The sequence below is a fragment of the Papio anubis genome, chromosome 2, assembly GCF_008728515.1.
Source record: "Papio anubis isolate 15944 chromosome 2, Panubis1.0, whole genome shotgun sequence".
NCBI lineage: Eukaryota > Metazoa > Chordata > Mammalia > Primates > Cercopithecidae > Papio > Papio anubis.
The window spans coordinates 43,474,032-43,493,958 of NC_044977.1; the positions used below are offsets into that span (position 1 = coordinate 43,474,032).

General features: G+C 49.5%; 1 protein-coding gene and 1 long non-coding RNA gene across 5 annotated transcripts in view; one reads left to right on the forward strand and one right to left on the reverse strand.

The window, feature by feature from the left end:
• The window catches only part of MYLK (myosin light chain kinase), a 221,368-nt gene that overhangs the window by 87,112 nt on the left and 114,329 nt on the right, over positions 1–19,927 (reverse strand). For all 4 annotated transcript variants that reach the window (XM_031663046.1, XM_031663049.1, XM_031663047.1 and 1 more), the window contains exons 12-15: positions 8,615–8,752; positions 7,564–7,761; positions 6,619–6,868; positions 371–442 (exon numbers count right to left, since the gene is read on the reverse strand). In XM_031663046.1, the coding sequence (XP_031518906.1) occupies positions 371–442; positions 6,619–6,868; positions 7,564–7,761; positions 8,615–8,752 (658 nt within the window). The remainder of the gene's footprint in view (positions 1–370; positions 443–6,618; positions 6,869–7,563; positions 7,762–8,614; positions 8,753–19,927) is intronic.
• LOC116273728 lies at positions 120–13,778 on the forward strand. Its single transcript, XR_004182071.1, has 3 exons — positions 120–710; positions 2,791–2,931; positions 11,145–13,778. It is a non-coding gene; the product is annotated as an uncharacterized LOC116273728 (long non-coding RNA).

A 19,927-nucleotide genomic window follows, 5' to 3' on the forward strand; every position in this document is an offset into this window, starting at 1 on the left:
AAGAAACGTCAGGGGAGAGCAAATCCCTGAGGGTGGGAGGGTAGAGGGGAGCGGGAGGGGAGGGGGAAGGCCGGCCAGGCTGTGTTTATAGATGGGAACATTGGTGAGAGGCGCTCGCTTGCTTAGTTGGTTTATTACATCGGTAATGACTTCAGTAGCCTTATAAGGGTGTGTGCAAAAAAAAAAAAAATCCCTCCCTCCTTCCCCTGCTCTCCCTCCCTCATTCGCCTTCCAGGCTCTCCCTTCTGGCTTTGGCAGCCTCAACTGCAGGACATAAACAATCTAGGGCTGCTGGGAGGGGGCTGCTGGGGCCTGGAGGACGGTGGGGATGCGGGCATGGCCTGGTGAGGCAGCTCTTGGGGGCACTCACCGTGGAAGGGCTCCAGCAGGGCTGTTCTGTAGCATCAGTGACACCTGGCAACTGCATTCGCCAACCCGGTTCCTGAGGAATTCCAAAGATCAATAAAGATCAAGAGGCCCTCTGGGCAAAGGGCCTGTTCAGTGTGGACTTGATCACAGGCTGCTGGCCACCAGGGAAGATGGAAGTCGACGGCTTGGCTGTGACATTCACCCCAGCCTTAGATTTAGGGCAGGACCCTCTCACTCTGTGGTCACCCTTTATTTTCTCATCTCTTATTTAAAAAGAAGAAGAAAAACAGAATCTCTGGACAACAGCTAAGACAGGCATCCAGAAGTAGGAATACTTTTCTGTAAGTATATAATGTAATCATTCAATCAATCAGTCACTCAACCAATAAAAGGGGAAGGAGAAAGGCTAACCCTGCTGGGGACTGTGATAGAGCAGCTGGGTCTAGACAGATAGGCCCTGGTGGTGGGCCTGCCCAGTGACCTTGACTCTGACTCCATGATCCCTTAACACAGAGGTAGTTCCTTTCCCTCTCCTTCCCAGGAATGGAAGCACCCTCCACCCCCACTCATTGATAATGCTCTCAGATCAGAACTTTTTGTGTTAAAAACCCAACAAGTGTTTTCCTACATGAGTGGCCCTTTCTCTTCTCCCTTCAGGTGGGGAGGGCTCAGGTTTTTTCGTGTCCATGAACCTACTCAGTCTCCTGCTGGTGCACAGAGGCTCAGGCCCTCTGCTCAGGGGAGGGGCTGTACCCTGCCTGGCTGCATTGCAGTGCATTTGCAGCAGATTGTCCCTCTAACCCCATAAGGCTGCCACCTGCTGGCATTTCTGAGCTTTGACCGGCCAAGAAGGTTCTGCTCAGGCTAGGGGAAGGGGTGGAGGCAGGTCTGTGAGCCAGAGATGACTAGTGATGGTTATAACGATTGCATTTCATACAGCACCCTCCAGCTTTCATGACACCCACACACAGTTCTTTCTTGATATCCACAGCATGCCAGAGAGGTATAGAGTACTGCCATGCCCAATTTAAAGATAAGGAAAAGGGGCTCTGGGGTGGGACCCTCAGGGTCTCTGACAACAGTGCTCCCACTCATGCCCCTGGATGTGGCCATCTCACTAGCACTCAGACCCAGTAGCAGATGTGCCAAGCTCTGTGACAGATTCTTTACATGAGCCATCTCATTTAATCTCAGAACAGCTCTGTGAGATTAGAGTCAGCACTGTTTTTATAAGGTAAGAAAAATGAGGCTTATAAAGATAAAGTAGTCCAGGCACAGTGGTTCACGCCTGTAATCCCAGCACTTTGGGAGGCTGAAGTGGGAGGATTGCTTGACCTGGCAAGTTTGACACCAGCTTCGGCAACATAGCAAGACCTCATTTCCATTAAAAAATAGTAACACTAAAGGTCAAGGTTAAGTAATTTGCCTAAACTCACAGAGCTTGCTAGTGGAGGCAGGGGTTAGGAACTGTGACCCTATGACGTTTGCACCCCACCCTACTCTGCTTATCAGTACAAATCTGGTCTGGGACATGTGTGTGTCCATGCGCATATGTAGATATCAGTCATACACATGATGCACACATATACTGGTCTAGCTGGTGGGCACCTGCACCTGGAGGTCCATGTTTGGGAATATGTGCACATGTGAGTTACATCCACCCAGACAGGCATCTGAGCATGTGTTCTTGTGCATTCTGCTGGTGTTTGTGGGTCTCCACCTCATTCTACAAGGCCTCCCTCCCAGTGGAGGGACACTGGCAGCCCATGGCCTAGCACAGGATTCTCAGGGGCTCTGGGGCACCGCTCACCGTTTGGTGCTGGCACCCATTTGAAACAAGGAGAAGCCAATCGTTGCTATCCTCCAGCCCTCCTCTTGCCTGCTGGGCTCCTCTCCTTTGTCTGTTTCCCCAGTGCCCTCGTGCTGTCCCAGGCAGTGCTGGTGCAGGTACCTTCCTGGCTGCCTTAGCTCTTTCACTCCTCTCTCCTCCCTGGCCATGCATCCCATAGCCTCCCAGCCACCCTCCTCAATACTCAGGCTCTCAGAAGGCACAGACTCAAGGGCAGGGAGTCTCAAGTCTGGAGAATTTTGAGTTCAGGGTGTTCTTTTGCTCGACAAACAGTGGTTAGAAACCTCATGGGTGCCAGGCCCTGGGAAGACTAAGAGGTTCTCAGTGTGCCCCAGGCTCTCAACACTCAAAAAGGCTTATGGGCTTTGGGTGAGCTTGTAGAATAACCATGTGAAGTCACCCTGCTTCTGCCAGGCTGCTGGCCAGGGTCAGGCCATTCTTTTCCTATTTTTAAGCACAGCCTTGTGGGTGCTTGGGTTGACATGGAGCAGGAAGATGAGATGTCCGAGGGCTGTGTCTGCCTGGCAGTCCTTTCAGCATCTCCTCAGCAGAGTTTCTCCTGTCACCAGTAGAACACAGCCCAGATGTAAACATCAGGAGCAGACGCTGCCCAGATGGCTGCTTTACCCCAGCTGGACTCCTCTGAGGCTTTGGCAGTGGCCAGCCCTGTGCCCCAAGCTGGAGGAAGCCGACTCTCCCCACGGGGGAAGCAGGTAAGGGCTTCTGTCACTTCCCATGACCTGTGCTCAAGCTGGGGAGCACAGACTCAGATAAGCCTCTCAAGGGCTCCTGCCCAGTCCAGCCCCAGGCCTTGCCCTGTGGCACCCAGCAGGCTACGGGGTCAGAGGAAGGTGGAGGACTTGGGATACCAAGGCTGACCCATTAAGGGGAACATCCGGTGGTGGGGTGATCTGGTGGTAACCATTCCTACAGCCATACACTGAAATCTCTGCTGGGCCTTAAAGACAAACCGTAGGTTCATTTGCAGCCTACAAAGTTCATAGTGGCCTCCTGCGTGGGACCCACACGTCAGATCACCTAAGCTGCTGGAACAGGGTCTTGGGGCCATCTTCGACAACTGCACACACCCCGTTACAAAATCAGGGCTGGGGCTGAAGATGAGGCCGCATCCCAGGAGCTGCCACAGAGCATACAGGGCTGTCATCCTATATACTGAAACTTTCACAGACAAACAGAGTCCTCTGCTAATGAAGCCCTGAATAAGAGTCCCATTGGTTACAAAGCCTTGGATCCTGTCCCACCCTGAATCGTCTACCTCTTGGATGGGTTTTATATGGAAAAATCAGTTTAAAGAACTAATTTCAACCAGGTGCGGTGGCTCACACCTGTAATCCCAGCACTTTGGGAGGCTGAGGCAGGCGGATCATGAGATCAGGAGATCAAGACCACCCTGGCTAACATGGTGAAACCCTGTCTCTACTAAAAATACAAAAAATTAGCCGGGCGTGGTGGCAGGCGCCTGTAGTCCCAGCTACTTGGGAGGCTGAGGCAGGAGAATGGCGTGAACCCAGGAGGCGGAGCTTGCAATGGGTCAAGATCGCACCACTGCACTCCAGCCTGGGCGACAGAGCGAGACTCCGTCTCGGGAAAAAAAAAAAACCAAAACACTAATTTCCTGGCAAGTATCAAGTGTTTCAAGTATTCCAGCTGGAATTTTGAGCTGACGTTTTGTCATTTCCCTTTTGGTTCAGTAGACAAGAGCTAGGAAGGGAAGAGAGGCAGAAACTACCCACCCATACTTGCCTCACAAACCTAGCAGGGACAGGCAGGATCTGCCCGGTCCTCTGCCCCTGCACACCAGACCCCTGGCTTCCTCCCAGCCATCCAGTCGTTCCCCTCGAAAGGCACCCTGCCCTGGGTCCAAGTCGCTGAAGGAGCGAGGTCTCTGGCAGGCCTGCCACGTACGCTTAGGAAACTCTCCACAGACTTGCTTCTTCTTAGGTGGGGACAAAGTCAAGGCCAGGGCAGTGGCCTCTGAAAGGAATGAAGAGGTTGGACTTCGGGGAAGAAAAAGAGGCAAAGGCTGCACAGGTGGAGGCTCTCGTGTGGTTTCCCAGGTCCTTCCAGTTCCCTGTGCACTTGGGAGAAACTCTCCATGCAGAGCCATAAGGAATGGAAGAGCATCTGATTTCAGTCAAAAGATGAGGGCTTGAACTTGGGCTCTGTTACTTGCCTTTGGGTGGCCACGAGCAAATCCATAACCCTGAGATCTCAGTTTCCCCCATTATTAAATGATGATGAGGTTAGATAACTTCTGAGGCCCCTTCCAGCTGGGATAGTCTAAATTTTATGACTGTCCCCAGCTGGCCCCAGACAGTCTGCCTGCCGACCTCCTGGTGCACGCCTCCTCTCTGGCCTGGCAAACTTCCCACAGCCCTTTGCTTGGCTCTGCCTCCACCCCACCCTTTCTTGCTCGGCCTACTCAACAGCTAAGCCTTATCACATTTGCCAAGACTCAACCCTCCTTTTCCATCAAAATCCCAAAACAAGCTCATCTCCTCTAGGATGTCTGGCTTGAGTAACATAAGTATTATCTCAAAGTGCTTCTCCTTCTATACAGACAAGATCATCAGCAGGTATTTTTACACATCACCGGTTTCCATTCTTTGTACTGACCTAGGGAGTAAGCGTGTACCTTCTCCCCATTTTGGAGGCAGAGTGGCCTTCCCGATAATAACTAGTTCCTGGTAATAACTAGTTCAAGCATAAGGCAAAGGCAGTTGATGCGTTCTGAGTGGACTGCTAATAACAGCAGGGTGACCAGCAGCCCACAAGCATCCCATCAGCTGACTGCAACAGGCATGTCATTGAGCTCAGCTGAGATTAGCTTTGCCTAAATCAGCAGAACTTTATAGGAGACCCAAAGACTCCTAAGAAATAATAAAACTGCTTTTTAAAAAGTAGCTATTTTTAATAGTTATTAAGTATTGGGGTGGTTTGTTTTGCAGCAAAAGATAACTGATACAGGTATAAAGCACATGGTCACAAAGGACCTAAGGGGATGGGGTACATATTGGGTGTTGCAGTAGCCTTGGCATTTAGCTCTGGAGCCTATTTGTAGCTCGGAGCTGTGAACATGATGGGCTCAGTATGGGGAGATGATAAAGTACAGGAGAGAAAGCCCCTTGCAAAGTGGTCAGGCACCCGGGCCAGGACAGGTCTAACCATCCTCAGGATGTGGTACAGCCTCCTATTTGTAGGTTAGGTGCAGACAAATGCTCTTCTTTGATGCTTACACGAACCCCAGGACCCACAGAAGGCATTCTGTCTCCCTCAATCCAGGGCTGGCATAGGATTTTAAGAGACAGAGCATTTTCCAGGTAAAAGAGCACTTCTGAATCATACTCATCTAATGAATATGATTATTCATTAGATTATTCATTAGTCCAATGTGGACTATGGGCTCACCACTGTTCTAGGCCTGGACATGTAGCAGTGTGCCTTATGGAGCTGACCTGCCCACGTAACCTAGCAAGACCTTGAAAAGGAGAGAAAAAAGTAATGGGGAAAGGTAACCTCCTTGTGGCAGTTTTAAAATGTCTGCAAATTCTTCTCTCCAAGAGGTGGAACTGAATTTACCTCCCCTTGAGTACGGACTGTACTTAGTGACTCACTTCTAACAAAGTCGGAAGTGATGGTGTGTGGCTTCCAAGGGTAGGTCTTAAAAGACACTGCAAGCTCCGACCTGGGCTCCCTCTTCTATCACTAGCTCTGGGGAAGCCAGCTGCCATGCCGTAAAGACACTCAAGCAGCCCCACGGAGAGGTCCACAAGGCAAGGAACTGAGTCCTCCCACCAACAGCCAGTGAGGAGCTGAGGCCTCCTGCCAGCAGCCAGTGAGGAGCTAAGCCTCCTGCCACAGTCACGGGAGTGAGCCTTGGAAGCGGGTCCTCCAGTGTCAGTCAAGCCTCCGAGACTGCAGCCCCTGCTGACATCCTGACTGAAACTTCAAAATCATCCAGCCAAGCTGCTTCCAAATTCCCAGCTGGGAGATGATAAACGTCTCAAGCTGCTAAGTTTCAGGGTAATTTGTTACACGGCAATAGATGACAAATGCGTTCCCTCTCTCCCCCTGCTTTTCCAACTTAATCCATTCCTCCTTCCTTCATACTCACCATAGGCCACATAATGGGGGAACAAGGATGCGACAAGACAGGATTCTGGGGAACTGAGCTCAAAAGGGAAGGTTCTAATGAACACTTGCTCTACTGAAGTGGAAGAAGTAAAAGCTTGTGAGCAGCACCGAGCCTGCACTTGCTTTACCTGGAAGTCCAAGCCCCACATTGGTTTGTGCTTCTTCTGGCTGCCCAGACCCAGGTTAGGGGAGCTAGGAATTTGGAGGGAAGGGTTAAGGGAGGCTGGCCGGACATGCAGACTCACTTGAGCAGGATCTCATACCGGCCGGCATGCCAGGGCTGCACCTTCTTTAGAACCAGGGTGAACACGTCCTCATTCTGAAGCACCTCGTAGTGGCCAGTGTCTTTGGAGAGGGCTTTGCCATCTCGGAGCCAGTGCACGGTAGGAAAGGGGTCACCAGCTATGGCGCAGGAGATGAGGACACTCTGGCCCAGGGAGGCTGTCACCGAGCGAGGCTTACTGATGAACCAGGGCTGGGTGCCATCGTGAGGCTCTGGAAGTTGGCAAAGGGCAGAGCTAAACAGGGAGACCCCTCAGCAGGCAGTGTCCACTCAATTCTCCATGGTGGTGAAGGGTGGGAAGATAGCATGTCACTCAAGTAACAGCTTGTCCAAAATCACTGTGATTGGACACACAAATGCAGCACACCCTTCTCGTTGCACATCCATCTCGGATACATTCTCAGAGGATAATATGAGCATGACTGTATATCCAAAGTAAGGGGAGGCAGCCCAGAAGGCACAGGGGCACCAAGCCAGGTGCTAATGATCTGTATCCAATGTGTGTGATTAAGAGTTGTCACTCACTTTATGTGTGCTTAACTTGTCTCTCCTCTTAAATATTGTTGTCTAATGGCAAGGACCCTGTTAAGCCCATAACTCACCTCAAAAGTTATTACTGCCAAATTGTTAAGTATATTACAGATTTCCCTCTTAGTACTCTATGCACCTTGGCACCAGTAACTCAGAGAGGGCAGGGACTTCAGAAAGCTGGGAAGGGCAGCCCCACTCAGTCAGAGCTTGTGATGTTGGACAGGGAGCTGGCCTCCGGGGCTGGGGTAGGACTGAGGGAGCAGACGGCCCACAGTGGGAACAAAGTAGCCTCATGTGGTTTCCTTGCCTCCAAATCACTTCTGGAGAGGCTGCAACAGCTCCTCCTTCCCACTCGCTCTGAGTGGGTCAGCCTCACCTTGTACCGTGAGCACGGCCTGGGTGCGGACCTCTCCGGCGCTGTTCCAGGCCTCGCAGGTGTATGTGCCTGTGTCCTCCGGGAACACCTCCTGGATACAAAGGCTGTGCTGAGTGCCTCTCTGTTCAAAGTGGAAGTCCTCTGACTCTTGGATCTCATTCCCGTTGTGCAGCCAGATGACCTCAGGGGGTGGATTCCCTGAACCAGGAGGAAGGGAAGGGGGATTGGTTAGGGAGGTCCTCCCCGGCCATGCAGCAACTCTGCACTTAATACAGTGATGTTGGATGAAACACTCCAACAACTTTCTATGCTTTCACTTCCCCATCAGTAAAATAGGAATTCGAACAGGATCTACCTCGTGGGTTTGTCGGGAGGACCTTAAAATTTGAATAGAGCAACTGAGAACATCTTCTGAGATTTGGGAAGTTCTCACAGTTTTTTTTTTTTTTTTTTTGAGACGGAGTCTCGCTCTGTCACCCAGGCTGGAGTGCAGTGGCACAATCTCAGCTCACTGGAAGCTCCACCTCCTGGGTTCACACCATTCTCCTGCCTCAGCCTCCCGAGTAGCTAGGACTACAGGTGCCTGCCACCACACCCAGCTAATGTTTTGGATTTTTTAGTAGAGATGGGGTTTCACCGTGTTAGCCAGGACGGTCTCAACCTACTGACCGCGTGATCCATTGTCGCCTCGGCCTCCCAAAGTGCTGGGATTACAGGCATGAGCCACCGCGCCCGGCCCATAATTTGGTTTTGTACCAGTCTTCAAATTACCTTCCAGCAACACTGGCCACACTATATCTTCAAATTAATCTCTTACTGCTCTAGCTATATGGCCATCCTCTTCCTCTGGACCATTTAATCATGAATCCAGAAAATCCTACCCAGAGAAGGCAGAAAAGAGAGGACAAAAGTCTCCATTTCTTTGGGTCCATCGTTTGATGGTCCCATCTGATTTTCTGGTGGATCAATGATGTGAGCAGGTCCTTGGAGAGCAATACTCATTGCAACCAATTTTCATGTTAATCCCTGAGAGACAGCTGCAGAGACAGACCTGACACTTGGACTGTCATAGTGACCTGGCTTCCATCCATGACTTTGAGATCAGAGAGGCCCTGCAGGAAGATGGGTGCAGTGGGCTTGCTGGGGGCCACAGGCAGAAGGTACTCGCTCTTCCCGCTACTCTTCTTTTCTGTGTGGTAGAAAACAGAACGTGGGGTGAACATTCATGCATTCATTCAACAAACACAGACTGAATGACCACTTGGTACACGACGGTGTTGATGCTCAGGTTCCCACCAGAAACTGGCAGCTAACAGATAAAGAGCGTTTGGAGTTCCTAGAGATCATTAGGAACAAGATGCCTCCTATTTCTCTGCTTGGCAATGACGATGTTCTTGCCTGATAGCCAAGAATGAACAATGAGCTTTTATAAGTTTGTGAGTTTTTAAAACATTTTATTTATTTTTTCAAATAAATGATACACTCACATGGTACAAAATTCAAAAGGTACCAAAGAGTATGGAAAGTCTCCCTCCCCCGCCATCCTCCGGCCACAAGTCATCTCTCCTTGGAGGCAACGAGTTTTCAGTTTCTTGTTCATCTTGCCAGAGATGATCTGTGTGTGTAACATATAGAAGCAAACAGGCATTTATTTTCTTCTTAAGACAGAACTGAAGAGCTTCTCTATCATTTTCTATAATTATATGGTGCTCCATTCCCATCCTAGGAGGTTTTAAGCACCTCATGAAAGCCAAAGACACTACACTCATTAGAACGGCTAAAAAGAAAAAGACATCACATCCCAGGAATTGGTCTTGACAAGGATGTGGAGGAACTTGCAACTCTCATACGTGTGGCAGGTGGTACAGAACCTCCTGAAAACAGTTTGGCAGTTTCTTAAAAAGTTAAACATATACTTCCCTTAGGATCTAGTCATGCCACTCCTGGGTATGTCCGCGAGAGAAATGCAAGCACATATCCATACAAAGTCTTGTACACAAGCGTTCAGAGCAGCTTCATTCAAAATAGCTGCAAACTAGAAATGACCCAAATGTCCATCGACAGGTGAGTAAATAAACAAATTGTGATATATCCACACAATGGAATATTACTCAGCAACAAAAAAGAATAAACTACTGAGGGTACCACAACAGGGATGAATCGCACAATAATTACGTTGAATGAAAGACACCAAGCTGTAGTCCCAGCTACTCGGGGGGCTGAGGTGGGAGATCACTTGAGCCTGGAAGGTTGAGGCTGCAGTGAGTCATGACCACACCACTGCACTCCAGCCTGGGAGACAGAGCAAGACTCTGTCTCAAAAACAAAAACAAACAAACAAAAAAAGGAAGCCAGACAAAGAGAGAGTACATATTGGATGACTCCATTTATATAAAATTCTAGAAAATGCAAAGTCCAGTGACAGAAAGCAGATCAGGGGACGGGGGGTTGGATTATAAAGGGGCATGAGGAAACATTTGGGGGCAATGAGAAGTTCACTTTAAAAAATCATGGCAAAGGTTTCATGTGTGTGCATATGGCAAAACTTATCAAATTGAACACCTTAAATCTATGTAGTTTATTGTACATCGATAATACCTCAATAAAAACTGGGAGAAAAAAATCAATTTATTTGAGAGAGGGAGTGTGTCGGCAAGTCAAGGAGGGTGAGAGGCCTGGCCCCTCACTCGCATTCAGTTTCTTGTGGAGGTGGGTGAACAGCCTTTCCTCATTCTTAGAATCTCCGCCTCACGGGAGCTGAAGGGGAGGGGGCTGCAGAGTGGCTGGCCCTGCTGTCCACCTCTCACAAAGGACAATCCTGGTGCAGGACAAGCCATGGCTGCCCAGCCTCTGGTCTCTCCCTTGGTCCTGTGAGCCAGGCAGCTTGACTCTCAGCAATGCCATTTTAGCGTTTTTTGTTTTTGTTTTTGGCAGGTGCGGCTGTTGAGAAGGGGAGGGATATCTCTAACTTAAACCCTAAGTTTCTGGGGAAAGGGTTGCTGGCATTTTGGGTTCTTATCAACACAAGACCACAAATACTAGACCTTCTTCAAGAAGCAGAGTCATAGGGGAGGCTTCCAGGGTATGTAATGTATCTGGGCAGGTCTCACCTCCAAAGTTGCCACTGAATTTTTATCTGTTGACACTGAAAATGAAAGCAGGCCTACTGTAGAACTCTCCTAGCCCAGCCTCTGGGAACCTGGATAGGGAGAGACTGGGAAGGCCCAAGAGGCTGGAGGAAAACTTCCCCCAAAGCAGGTGCAATTGAAGGGCATGGAGCCTGAGTGTGAAAGCAGGTACCCCCCGACGATACCCTTGGAAGATGGGGCTCTCAGGCCCCTGCTGTTCTCCGGTCCTCCTGACTCAGCATCGCAGCCTTTGACGGAGGGCTGCCAGGGGCCTTGGCGGAGGCTCCGGGAGTGGGCTTGGGGGACACACGATTGGAAAAGGATAGATCTATCTTGTTTCTCTCACTAGGCTGCAGCAGTCGGGAAAGCTGGCTGCCTCGGGAGAGTTGAGGAATTTCCTGTCTCGCACAGACTGAGAAGGCTCAAAGACAAAATGTTTTTGTCTTTCCACAGCACTCCCTGTTCCTGCCTCTGCAATCTCAGCGAGTCCCCAGCCTCACAGAGCTTCGTGCAGATGGGCTCAAATTCCTAGATGCTACGGGAACCTCACCAACTCCAGCGTACTCCCCTTCAAGCCTGTGGCAGTCTCCTCTTCAACCCCACCTTCTCTGGGTTCTTCCCACAGCCCCTGTTTCCTGGTCTAGGTGTTTGGCAAAGCCAAGTCACCCTGTGGGTCTCAGCCATTGGGGACTAAAAGCCTATCTGTCCCTCCCTCCCCTGGGAGCTCAGAAGTATGCATGAAAGGGTGGCCCGGCAGCTGCCTCCCACCAGGCAGCTCACTGGTTCCACCGGCAGCTGTGGAGGGGATCCCGGCCTCAGGCTAGTCTGCCTCGTCTGAAGCCCCACTTCCTCATTGGTCTCTAGGGGGAGTCATGGTATCATCACAGGACTTTGGGTAGTTTTAAAGAGATAATAGGTAAAAATACTTTATACAACCATTCATTATCAATGAGAACATTTGTATGAGGCTGGCATGAGAACTGACTCACATTTATCCACTTGGGCTCAATTACGTGATGGGTTTATCAGCAGCCAAAGAACCAATGGAGTCTGGGCCTCACCCAAGGGTTATGGGCTCATTTTTATATGACCTGAGGCAAATACTGTTAGGAATACAAATGCATTGCTTAAAAATATCAAGGGATATATCTCAAAGTAAATTGAGGACAAGCTTTCGTTGCACCCCCTCCAGGAGATGAGTGAGTGAACTTGGGAGGAACCGGCTGATCGGCAGACATTTAGTTCTGGTGTCACTCATTGCCTCTGGCCCTGTGTTTTGTTCCCTAAAGCCCTATAGCAAGAATGAAGGGAAGATGGAAATGATTGGGAATGAATGTTCAGAACAAGCCTGTTCTCAGACCAGCAAGGTGGGACCCAATTCCAACTCGCCACTCCACTGTACTGGTGTAGAGACCAGGAGAGACTTAACTAAGGGGAAGTGACTTGGCTAATGTCATGGGGCCAGTGTGGGCAGACCCAGAGCTCATGCCCAGGCCTTCCGACGACAAGGCCGGGATGTTACATAGGCATCTCTTCAAAGGGAACCAGTCTCCTCCAACGGTGCCCATGGTGACCGCTCCAGGACAAACACACTGTCAGCTGACCCACATCCTAGATCCCTGGCAACTGAGAAAAACTAAAGCAGAACAGAGACAAGCCAGGTGAAAAGGGCAACACGTGTCTGTGTGTGTGTGTGTGTGTATTTCAATTCATTCCAAAGCCAAACAAATTATTCTGGCTCATCTCTGGCCTCTAGACTCTATCAGTTTATGCTCACTCTTATGTGGACTTAGATAAGATACGAAGGGACAGATGGAAACTGGCATTCTCAACGCATGGCCCTGGCTGTGTGATCTGAAGCAAGCTTCCCAAAGGAAGCCTCAGTGTTCTCTCCTCTAAACTGATGGTAACATAATACTGAAAAGTATGATGTCTACATCATCAGTCTAATGCATGGTAATATTGCAGGGTTTTAGATGATTAAAAAATAACATGTAAAACAGCTAGAACAACACACGGCACACAAGAAGTATAAAAATCAATGTTTTCTGACTTTTCCAACCCAACTGACTCCTTCGGTTGTGGAAATTCAACCTGATAAGAACTACAGTGAGAAGCGCCCCTCAAACCAGAACTTTCACGGATGATGATTCCTTATAAAGCCCAGCGCTCCAGGATTCCAAAAGATGCTCCCAGCTCATTCAGTGTTATCCTCAACATCTCGGAAGTATTGGGCAGACTGTGTCTGTTTTACGGGAGCTGGGACTCAGAGAAAGAAGCTCGCCTGTCCTAAGGTCCTGCGGCTGCGATGCCCCCCGAGGAGGGGGATGCTGCTGGCGGGGTCCTGGTCTGGGTGCTTTCCCTTGACTGTCCTGGGAGCAGAGGCAGATCCCAATTCTACGAGGAGCTTTCTGTCATCATTGCCATTCGTGTCCCGAGCTATCCATTATGCTGGGAGTCACTCCTCTCTGCTTATCCTTCAGCCTCCTTCTAGCAGCATCCTGGTTTAAGGACCAGGGTCTGAGGCAAAAGGCCCCCAGTGACATGGTTGTCTCAGAGAGCCCGAGCCTTCTTCGTCTTGGGAGGACACACACTGGCCATGGCACACAAATAGCAAGGGATGCTTTGCCGGGACCCAGTGACAGACTTGCCCAGCTCAAATGGGGCCACACTAAATATACCCTGGGTTTTCCCACAGCTGTGCTTCCCGCTGGTCTGCTGAGACTGAGCCCAGAGAGGGCCTTCTTCCTGGAGTGCAGAAATGGCTGAGTCTCCTCGCTTTCCTTGCCTAAGATTAAGGACCTAAAGTGCATTTATCTGTTGCTCTGTTACTTGGTATTAGCCAATTCACTCACAGACTCAGTCATTAAACTGCTACTGTCCCATTTTGACAGAATGGAAAAAGATTGATTGGGCCGTCCTCCAACGGGAAAGACAAGCACAATGACTAAGAATAAGCCAAAGCAGATTGCTGACAAGTAAAAATGATGCCATGTAGCCAAAGCTGTTAATAGGACTTAAGAAAGAGCAAGAATGGGAGAAAGGGAAGAACAGTGAGAGAGCAGAAAAAGAAAAAGAGGGACCGTGAGGAAGAGAGCGGGGAGAAAGGGAAGCAAAGGAAGGGGGAGAGAATGAGAGACAGAGACAGATACACGCACTCCCCACTTCATGATTCTATAGACCCATGGAGTTTTCCACCTCTGCCATTTTGGCTATTTTTGACTTATTAGAAGTTTTTGAAGACAGTTCCTAGTCATGAAACTAAACATGAAACGATTGCTCTGGTGAAGCAAAAGCATCAAACAAATGACCTATCAGGATCCCAGAGCAGCCAAGCAGAAAGCACATGGGCCGAAGCGAGTGGGGACCTGATGCTGCCCCTGATGCTGCCCCTGATGGGCTGGGCTACTGCCGGCAGCTGCCATCACCTCCTGAGCATCACTTTCTTCATCTGTGAAGTGAATTTGGACGTGTCAAGTGGAGTTGTTATGAGAATTAAATAAAACAAGCCAGCTTTTCTAGCCAATTAGACTTTTCCTATCGAAACAATTCCTTCTTAAAAACAAATTGATAGTGGTTTTACTTTAAAAATGCTAATATAAATTGATACCCAACATGGCGTTTTGGAAAGCTCTTATTTAGAGGAAGAGTTAGACACCCACAAAACAGGAGCAGTTTATTATCTCTTGCACTAATTCTTCTTATAAAATAACCAATAAAGCCTGTTCTTCAAACCCAGCACCAGGAGCGAGGCCTTTAGCTCCTCTGGGACCTGGCGCTAGGAACCCACTGCTGCCTTTGTCCTGGGGGCTGGTCATGATCTGGCATCTCCTTCCGCACTACAGTAATTCTCCCGTCTTCCCTTCATGGCCCTTCCTTTTCTTTCTATGGTTTTAGCAGGAAAAACAACTAAATTCTGAATTTCTCCTTATAAGTGTTTTTTTCTACCTGCCAACATTTGCTGGTCAACGTGCTACTTTCTGAAGCCCCATGCTCCTGGATCCAAATTTGCATTCAATGCACGTTTGCCTTAATTTTAGATCTACCACATATTTTCCTCAGGCTGTGAACATGAGCTATATTCCTTAGTTATTACAATGCAAAATACCATTGCAACAGCAATTCTGATTCACTCCAAACCCCGTTATACTATGGAAATTCAATGGATCACCGATTGGGGGGGCACCGTGGAAGCATAGTTCCCCCACCTTCCTGTATTTGGAGTTCAAAATCTAGCATGGTCCAGGGATCACCACCAGCCTCCTCCTTTCCCTAAATTCCAGGATTGTCAACTCTGGAGGATTCATCAGAGGAGTTACATTTTCCCTGCTGACATGCCACGCAGCCCCTTCCCATTTCCAGGGGGTTTGTGCAAGCTGTAAATCCCCGGGGCATCTGAATTCCCCTTAAACAAAAAGCTGTCTCCTAACCACACAGAATCTTCTTGAAGTCAGCAAAATGGCTACTTTGTGGCATAAAAAGGATTTTTCCTCCCATAGCCTTGTTCTCTTTTGGCCTCCCTTCCTCCCAGAACTTAAGAAGCAAATGGGAAGAGAAGTGTGCGAGGAAAAGAATGAAAGGAACCATGACGTATAATATCCCAAAAAAGATCTCTGACCAGTAATGATAGGGTTGCTAGCTGGGAAGCAAGGATCACTGCAACCACAGCCTTTTCACTGTCTTAGAAGTTATAATCACACTCTAAACATAAAGGTATGGCCTCCAAACCACCCACTGTTCCCTCCCAGTGCAGGCCTGGAAACCACACTCTCAGTTCCACTGTCATCACATGGGTCGCGTTTTGCCACTAGGAGCTCAATGCTGCGATTCTGCGTAGCATTGTTGATCTGGGACTCGATGTAATCATGACTGACTGTGGGCTGTGGAGGTGGAGAGTTATAAAGCTCTATAAGGGCCCTATTGGTAAAATGAGGCTCAAGTTCTATGGTATGGGCACAAACATACACGTATATGCTCAGAAGTCTTTCTGCAACACGAAGAACCCACGTGGTACACAAACCTATTTCTGTACTCAATCTACACAAAATGAAAATATTGGTTATAAATTTTAACCTGTAATTAATTGCTTGCTTTCGTAGAGTTAAAAGCTTGTGGACAGATGTTTTGAATAAACTAAGCTTCTTAACATATATAAAAAAGGCAAGTTAGAACCCGTATTTATTCTACTTCAATATATTTCTCTGTAGCCAATATAAGTATTTAAGAAGTTGTCAGCTGGGTGCAGTGGCTCACGCCTGTAATCCCAGCACTTAGGGAGGCCGAGGCGGGTGGATCATGAGGTCAGGAGATCGAGACCATCCTGGCTAACACGGTGAAACTCCATCTCTACTAAACATACAAAAAACTAGCCAGGCATGGTGGCGGGTGCCTGTAGTTCCAGCTACTCGGGAGGCTGAGGCAGGAGAATGGCGTGAACCCGGGAGGCAGAGTTTGCAGTGAGCCGAGATCTCGCCACTGCACTCTAGCCTGGGCGACAGAGCGAGACTCCATCTCAAAAAAAAAAAAAAAAAAGAAGTTGTGTTTTTAGGCTTAAGGAGGTCAGGGTCCATACCTTATGTCAACTGGACAGATTGTATAGTGTCCAAAGTACCTGTGCATAACCGGGGAAGACAAAGGAGGTGGCTCCAGGCTGCCCCGCAGAGTGCCTGGTATTAATCTGAAAACAAACTGTGCCTCTACTTATTGCCAAGCAAATGCTGACTTCACTGGTGCCTGTTGTCTTCATTAAAAGCTCTGCATCAAAACAAATACTCTAATAAATATGTTTGTTATATTTTATTATCTATTCTAGAGATCATCTTTTTAACTTACCCAAATTTTATGTCCTTAGATGCCTTTAACAGGCCCACCAGGCCTTCAGTTAAATAAACAAACCATTAGGCTGAGACACTACGTCAAAATGGGCACAACTAGCAGGCTATTAGTAAATCTAGACACTTAAGAATTTTAGCCCTGACAGAGATACTCCAGGGGGAAAAACATTTTAAATATTCTAGCCCAAGGAAGCCCCCAGCAATGACTCAGTCCAAATTCTGTGAAATCTATACTGTATTTCAGATCTTCCTGGGCTCTGCAGGGATTTGAATTAATCATCTTTTAGACTCATGCTGGGTCGGGAGGAAGGACATTCATTGCTTGGTTAATCATCGGGGAATTTTTTTCCCTAGCCTGTGTTGGGAAAAGAAGGAATATTTGTTGAGGGACTCTTTTTTTTTTTGAGACAGGGTCTTGCTCTGTCATCCAGGCTGAAGTCCAGTGGTGTGATCAGCCTCGACCTCGCAGGCTCAAGCAATCCTCCTGCCTCAGCCTTCTGAGTAGCTGGGACCAGAGGCATGAGCCACCACGCCTGGCTAATTTTTGTATTTTTTGTGGAGATGGTGTGTCACCATGTTGCCTAAGGTGGTCTCGAACTCCTCGGCTCAAGTGATCCACCTGCCTTGGCCTCCCAAAGTGCTGGGATTACAGGCGTGAGCCACTGCACCCAGCTCTGTTGAGGGACTCTTAAAGGTAATTTGCAGATTTCCTGCACACCCTAATGGGCACTGAGCTCCCAGAAAAGCGAGGAATTCTAGGGAATGACTCCCTGCACTGCAGGGGAGGTTCAGCAACCTCTGTGCTCTCGTCCATCTTGGGAATGCCTGCTCCCATGGCAGGCCTGGCTCTACACACCGTGTGACGTGGTTCCTCCCTGCAGGGAGCTTACAGTCTGGAGAGGAAGATAATTAAACAAGCAAGTAGAGTAAAATGAATGTGAATTTTCACGGAGTAAAATGCTTTCTCCTCACCTCCAGAGGCCCTGCACGGTGTGCCCCCGCCTTTCTGAACTCACTTTCTAACACACTTCCCCATTTACTTTACTGCAGCCAGAGGCTGCCGTCTTGCTGCTCTGACACGGGCCAATCCTGCTCCCAACTCAGGGCCTTGCACTTGCTGTACTGCCTGCCTGGAACTCTCTTTCCCCAGGCCATGGACGCCTCTGAGGCTTCCTTCCTCATAGCACTAAAGATGCACCCTCTCACCCCCTTGATTCACACACCCTGCTCACTGGCTTTTTCTCTTGATAATTATTCCTTTGTGACCTGCTCATGTTAACAGCAGGTGCCAGCATTTAAAATGAGGCCAGGTGCTGATTGCTGCCCACATTCCCATCAGAATGTAAGCACCCTGCAGGCAGGGCCCTCAGCTGTCCTGTCTACTGCAGTGTCCCCAGAACAATGCCTGGCACTGATCAACACAGGCATGCAGTAAAGACTTGTTGATGAGTAAATGTAATACTAGAAGCACGCGGTGTTCAGGGACCGCATTCTGGGGTGATTAGGGTAGGCTTCCCAGAGAAAGTGACATTTGTGGGAGTTTGTGGGATTTGAAGAAGAGAGTCACTGACGAGGGCAGGCAAAGAAAGCATGAAGGGCTGGCCGCAGAAATCATGTCTGAAGGCTGCACCAGCAATCTTGATGATTCTAAAATCTCGGCAAAAGGCGAGAGGTGAGAAAGAGCCCCTGCATCCAGCCTTTGGCACAGTATCTGCTGAGCTCTCAGAATAAGCTTGCTTCCAGCAGAGCTGCCCCTCAATCACCCCCAAGAGAAGACAACGGGAGGGACATGCGTTGCTGCATGGCGCCACCTTGTGGCCAGAGCCCTTGGAAGCAGGCACGTGTGTCTATGGCTTGTGTCTGGCTGGACACCTCCCTCCTCTGATTCTCTGATGGTCTTTCCCTGGCCAAACAAACAAACAATACCGTGGCAAAGTGGATCCTCTGGGAAAAGCCCTCCTCAGTCTTGGCATTTGTAAGGACTGTATCTTGTTTAAAGGTGGGCTCTGCTGGACAATCATAATCACAGCACATACCTATGGAGGGTATGTGCTATCCTATGCTCTGGGGATACGCTGCACATTCATTCACTTAATCCTCACAGTACTGCGACTGTCAGCATCTCCATTTCACACAAGAGGAAGGTGAGGTCGGGTATGCTAACGCACGCCAGGGTGCAGGGCTAGTAAGTGGCAGAGCAGGACTGATACCCAGGCTGCTGGCTCCACATCCATGCTCCCCAACATGGCCCAGTGCCACACTAAGGGCAAGAGAGGGCTGGACCTGGGCAGCTAAGGGAGAGGTGGAGCAGCGGTCAGTGCAGTAGGGAAGAAGCACCTCCACTGCGATCATCTCCCCCAGCCCATGCTGTCCAGGACCCGGAGCCAACAGGGCTGCCAATCAAGTCAGAAAAACTCCACAGCGGAGGACAGTGCAGGGAGCAGCCCCGAGCCTCCTGAGTGTCTCAGGGCACCGTGCCAGGAGTGTCACTGTGCCAGGCTCACCCTGCTCCAATCCTGTGCCGAGAGAGCCCAAACGCTGCCGGGCCTGAGTGTGCGGCTGCGTCCTCAGCCTTGTTCACCATTTATGGTATCTGAGCCTGTCTGGTCTTTACAGTCCAGTACATCCCCCACGCTAGGAGGGAGTTCTGTCATGCAGGCCTCTTCTCAGAGCAAATCCAAACTTCCTTGGCAGAGTTTTTGCCTGAGACCTCTCTGTGCCTTTTTTTCTTTTCTTTTTTTTTTGATGGGTGGTGATCCTTCAGGCCCCAGCCCCCACAGGCCCGGGAGTCCGGAGGAAGGCCCGAAAGAGTTCTTGATCCTTCGCCTGGGACTCCCACCTCCGGGCTACTCTTAGCTCAGCTGGGTCTCTCTAATCCAATCTAAACACAGGCAAGCCAGGACAGACACTGGATTAGTCCTTGGCTGCGGCTGTGGAGGGAGAGTCTCGGAAAACAGAGGGCTAAGCCACGCGGCCCTACGTGTAGCATTCTGACTCTTGCTGCTCCTTACTAGACTCTGGGATTGGGCCACGCTGGCCTCCAAGAAGAGCCCCCAGGTGGAAGGTGAGTCCTGCTCCCTGGCCCTCAGAGACAAGGCTCTCAGCACTTCAGGTTTCCTCTGAAGTCTCATTATCACAATTTCCTGAGCTCCCCACCTGGCTCCCAATGAGTCATGAAGTTACAACTATGAGGATAAATGGGTAAGTGTGTAAACCAGAATCTGGCTGGCACATTTCCAGAGGCCAGAGCTGGGCTCTGAGCCCAGTGTGGTGGGTTTCCTGGAAGGAAGGGGTGGACCAGTTTCCCAGTAACAACTCCATGCGGAGGCACCTCTTCAGTCAGAGCACCCAGGGAGCGTGCTCACTCCCGGCAGAGAGCTTCATGGAGCCAGCATCCGCCAC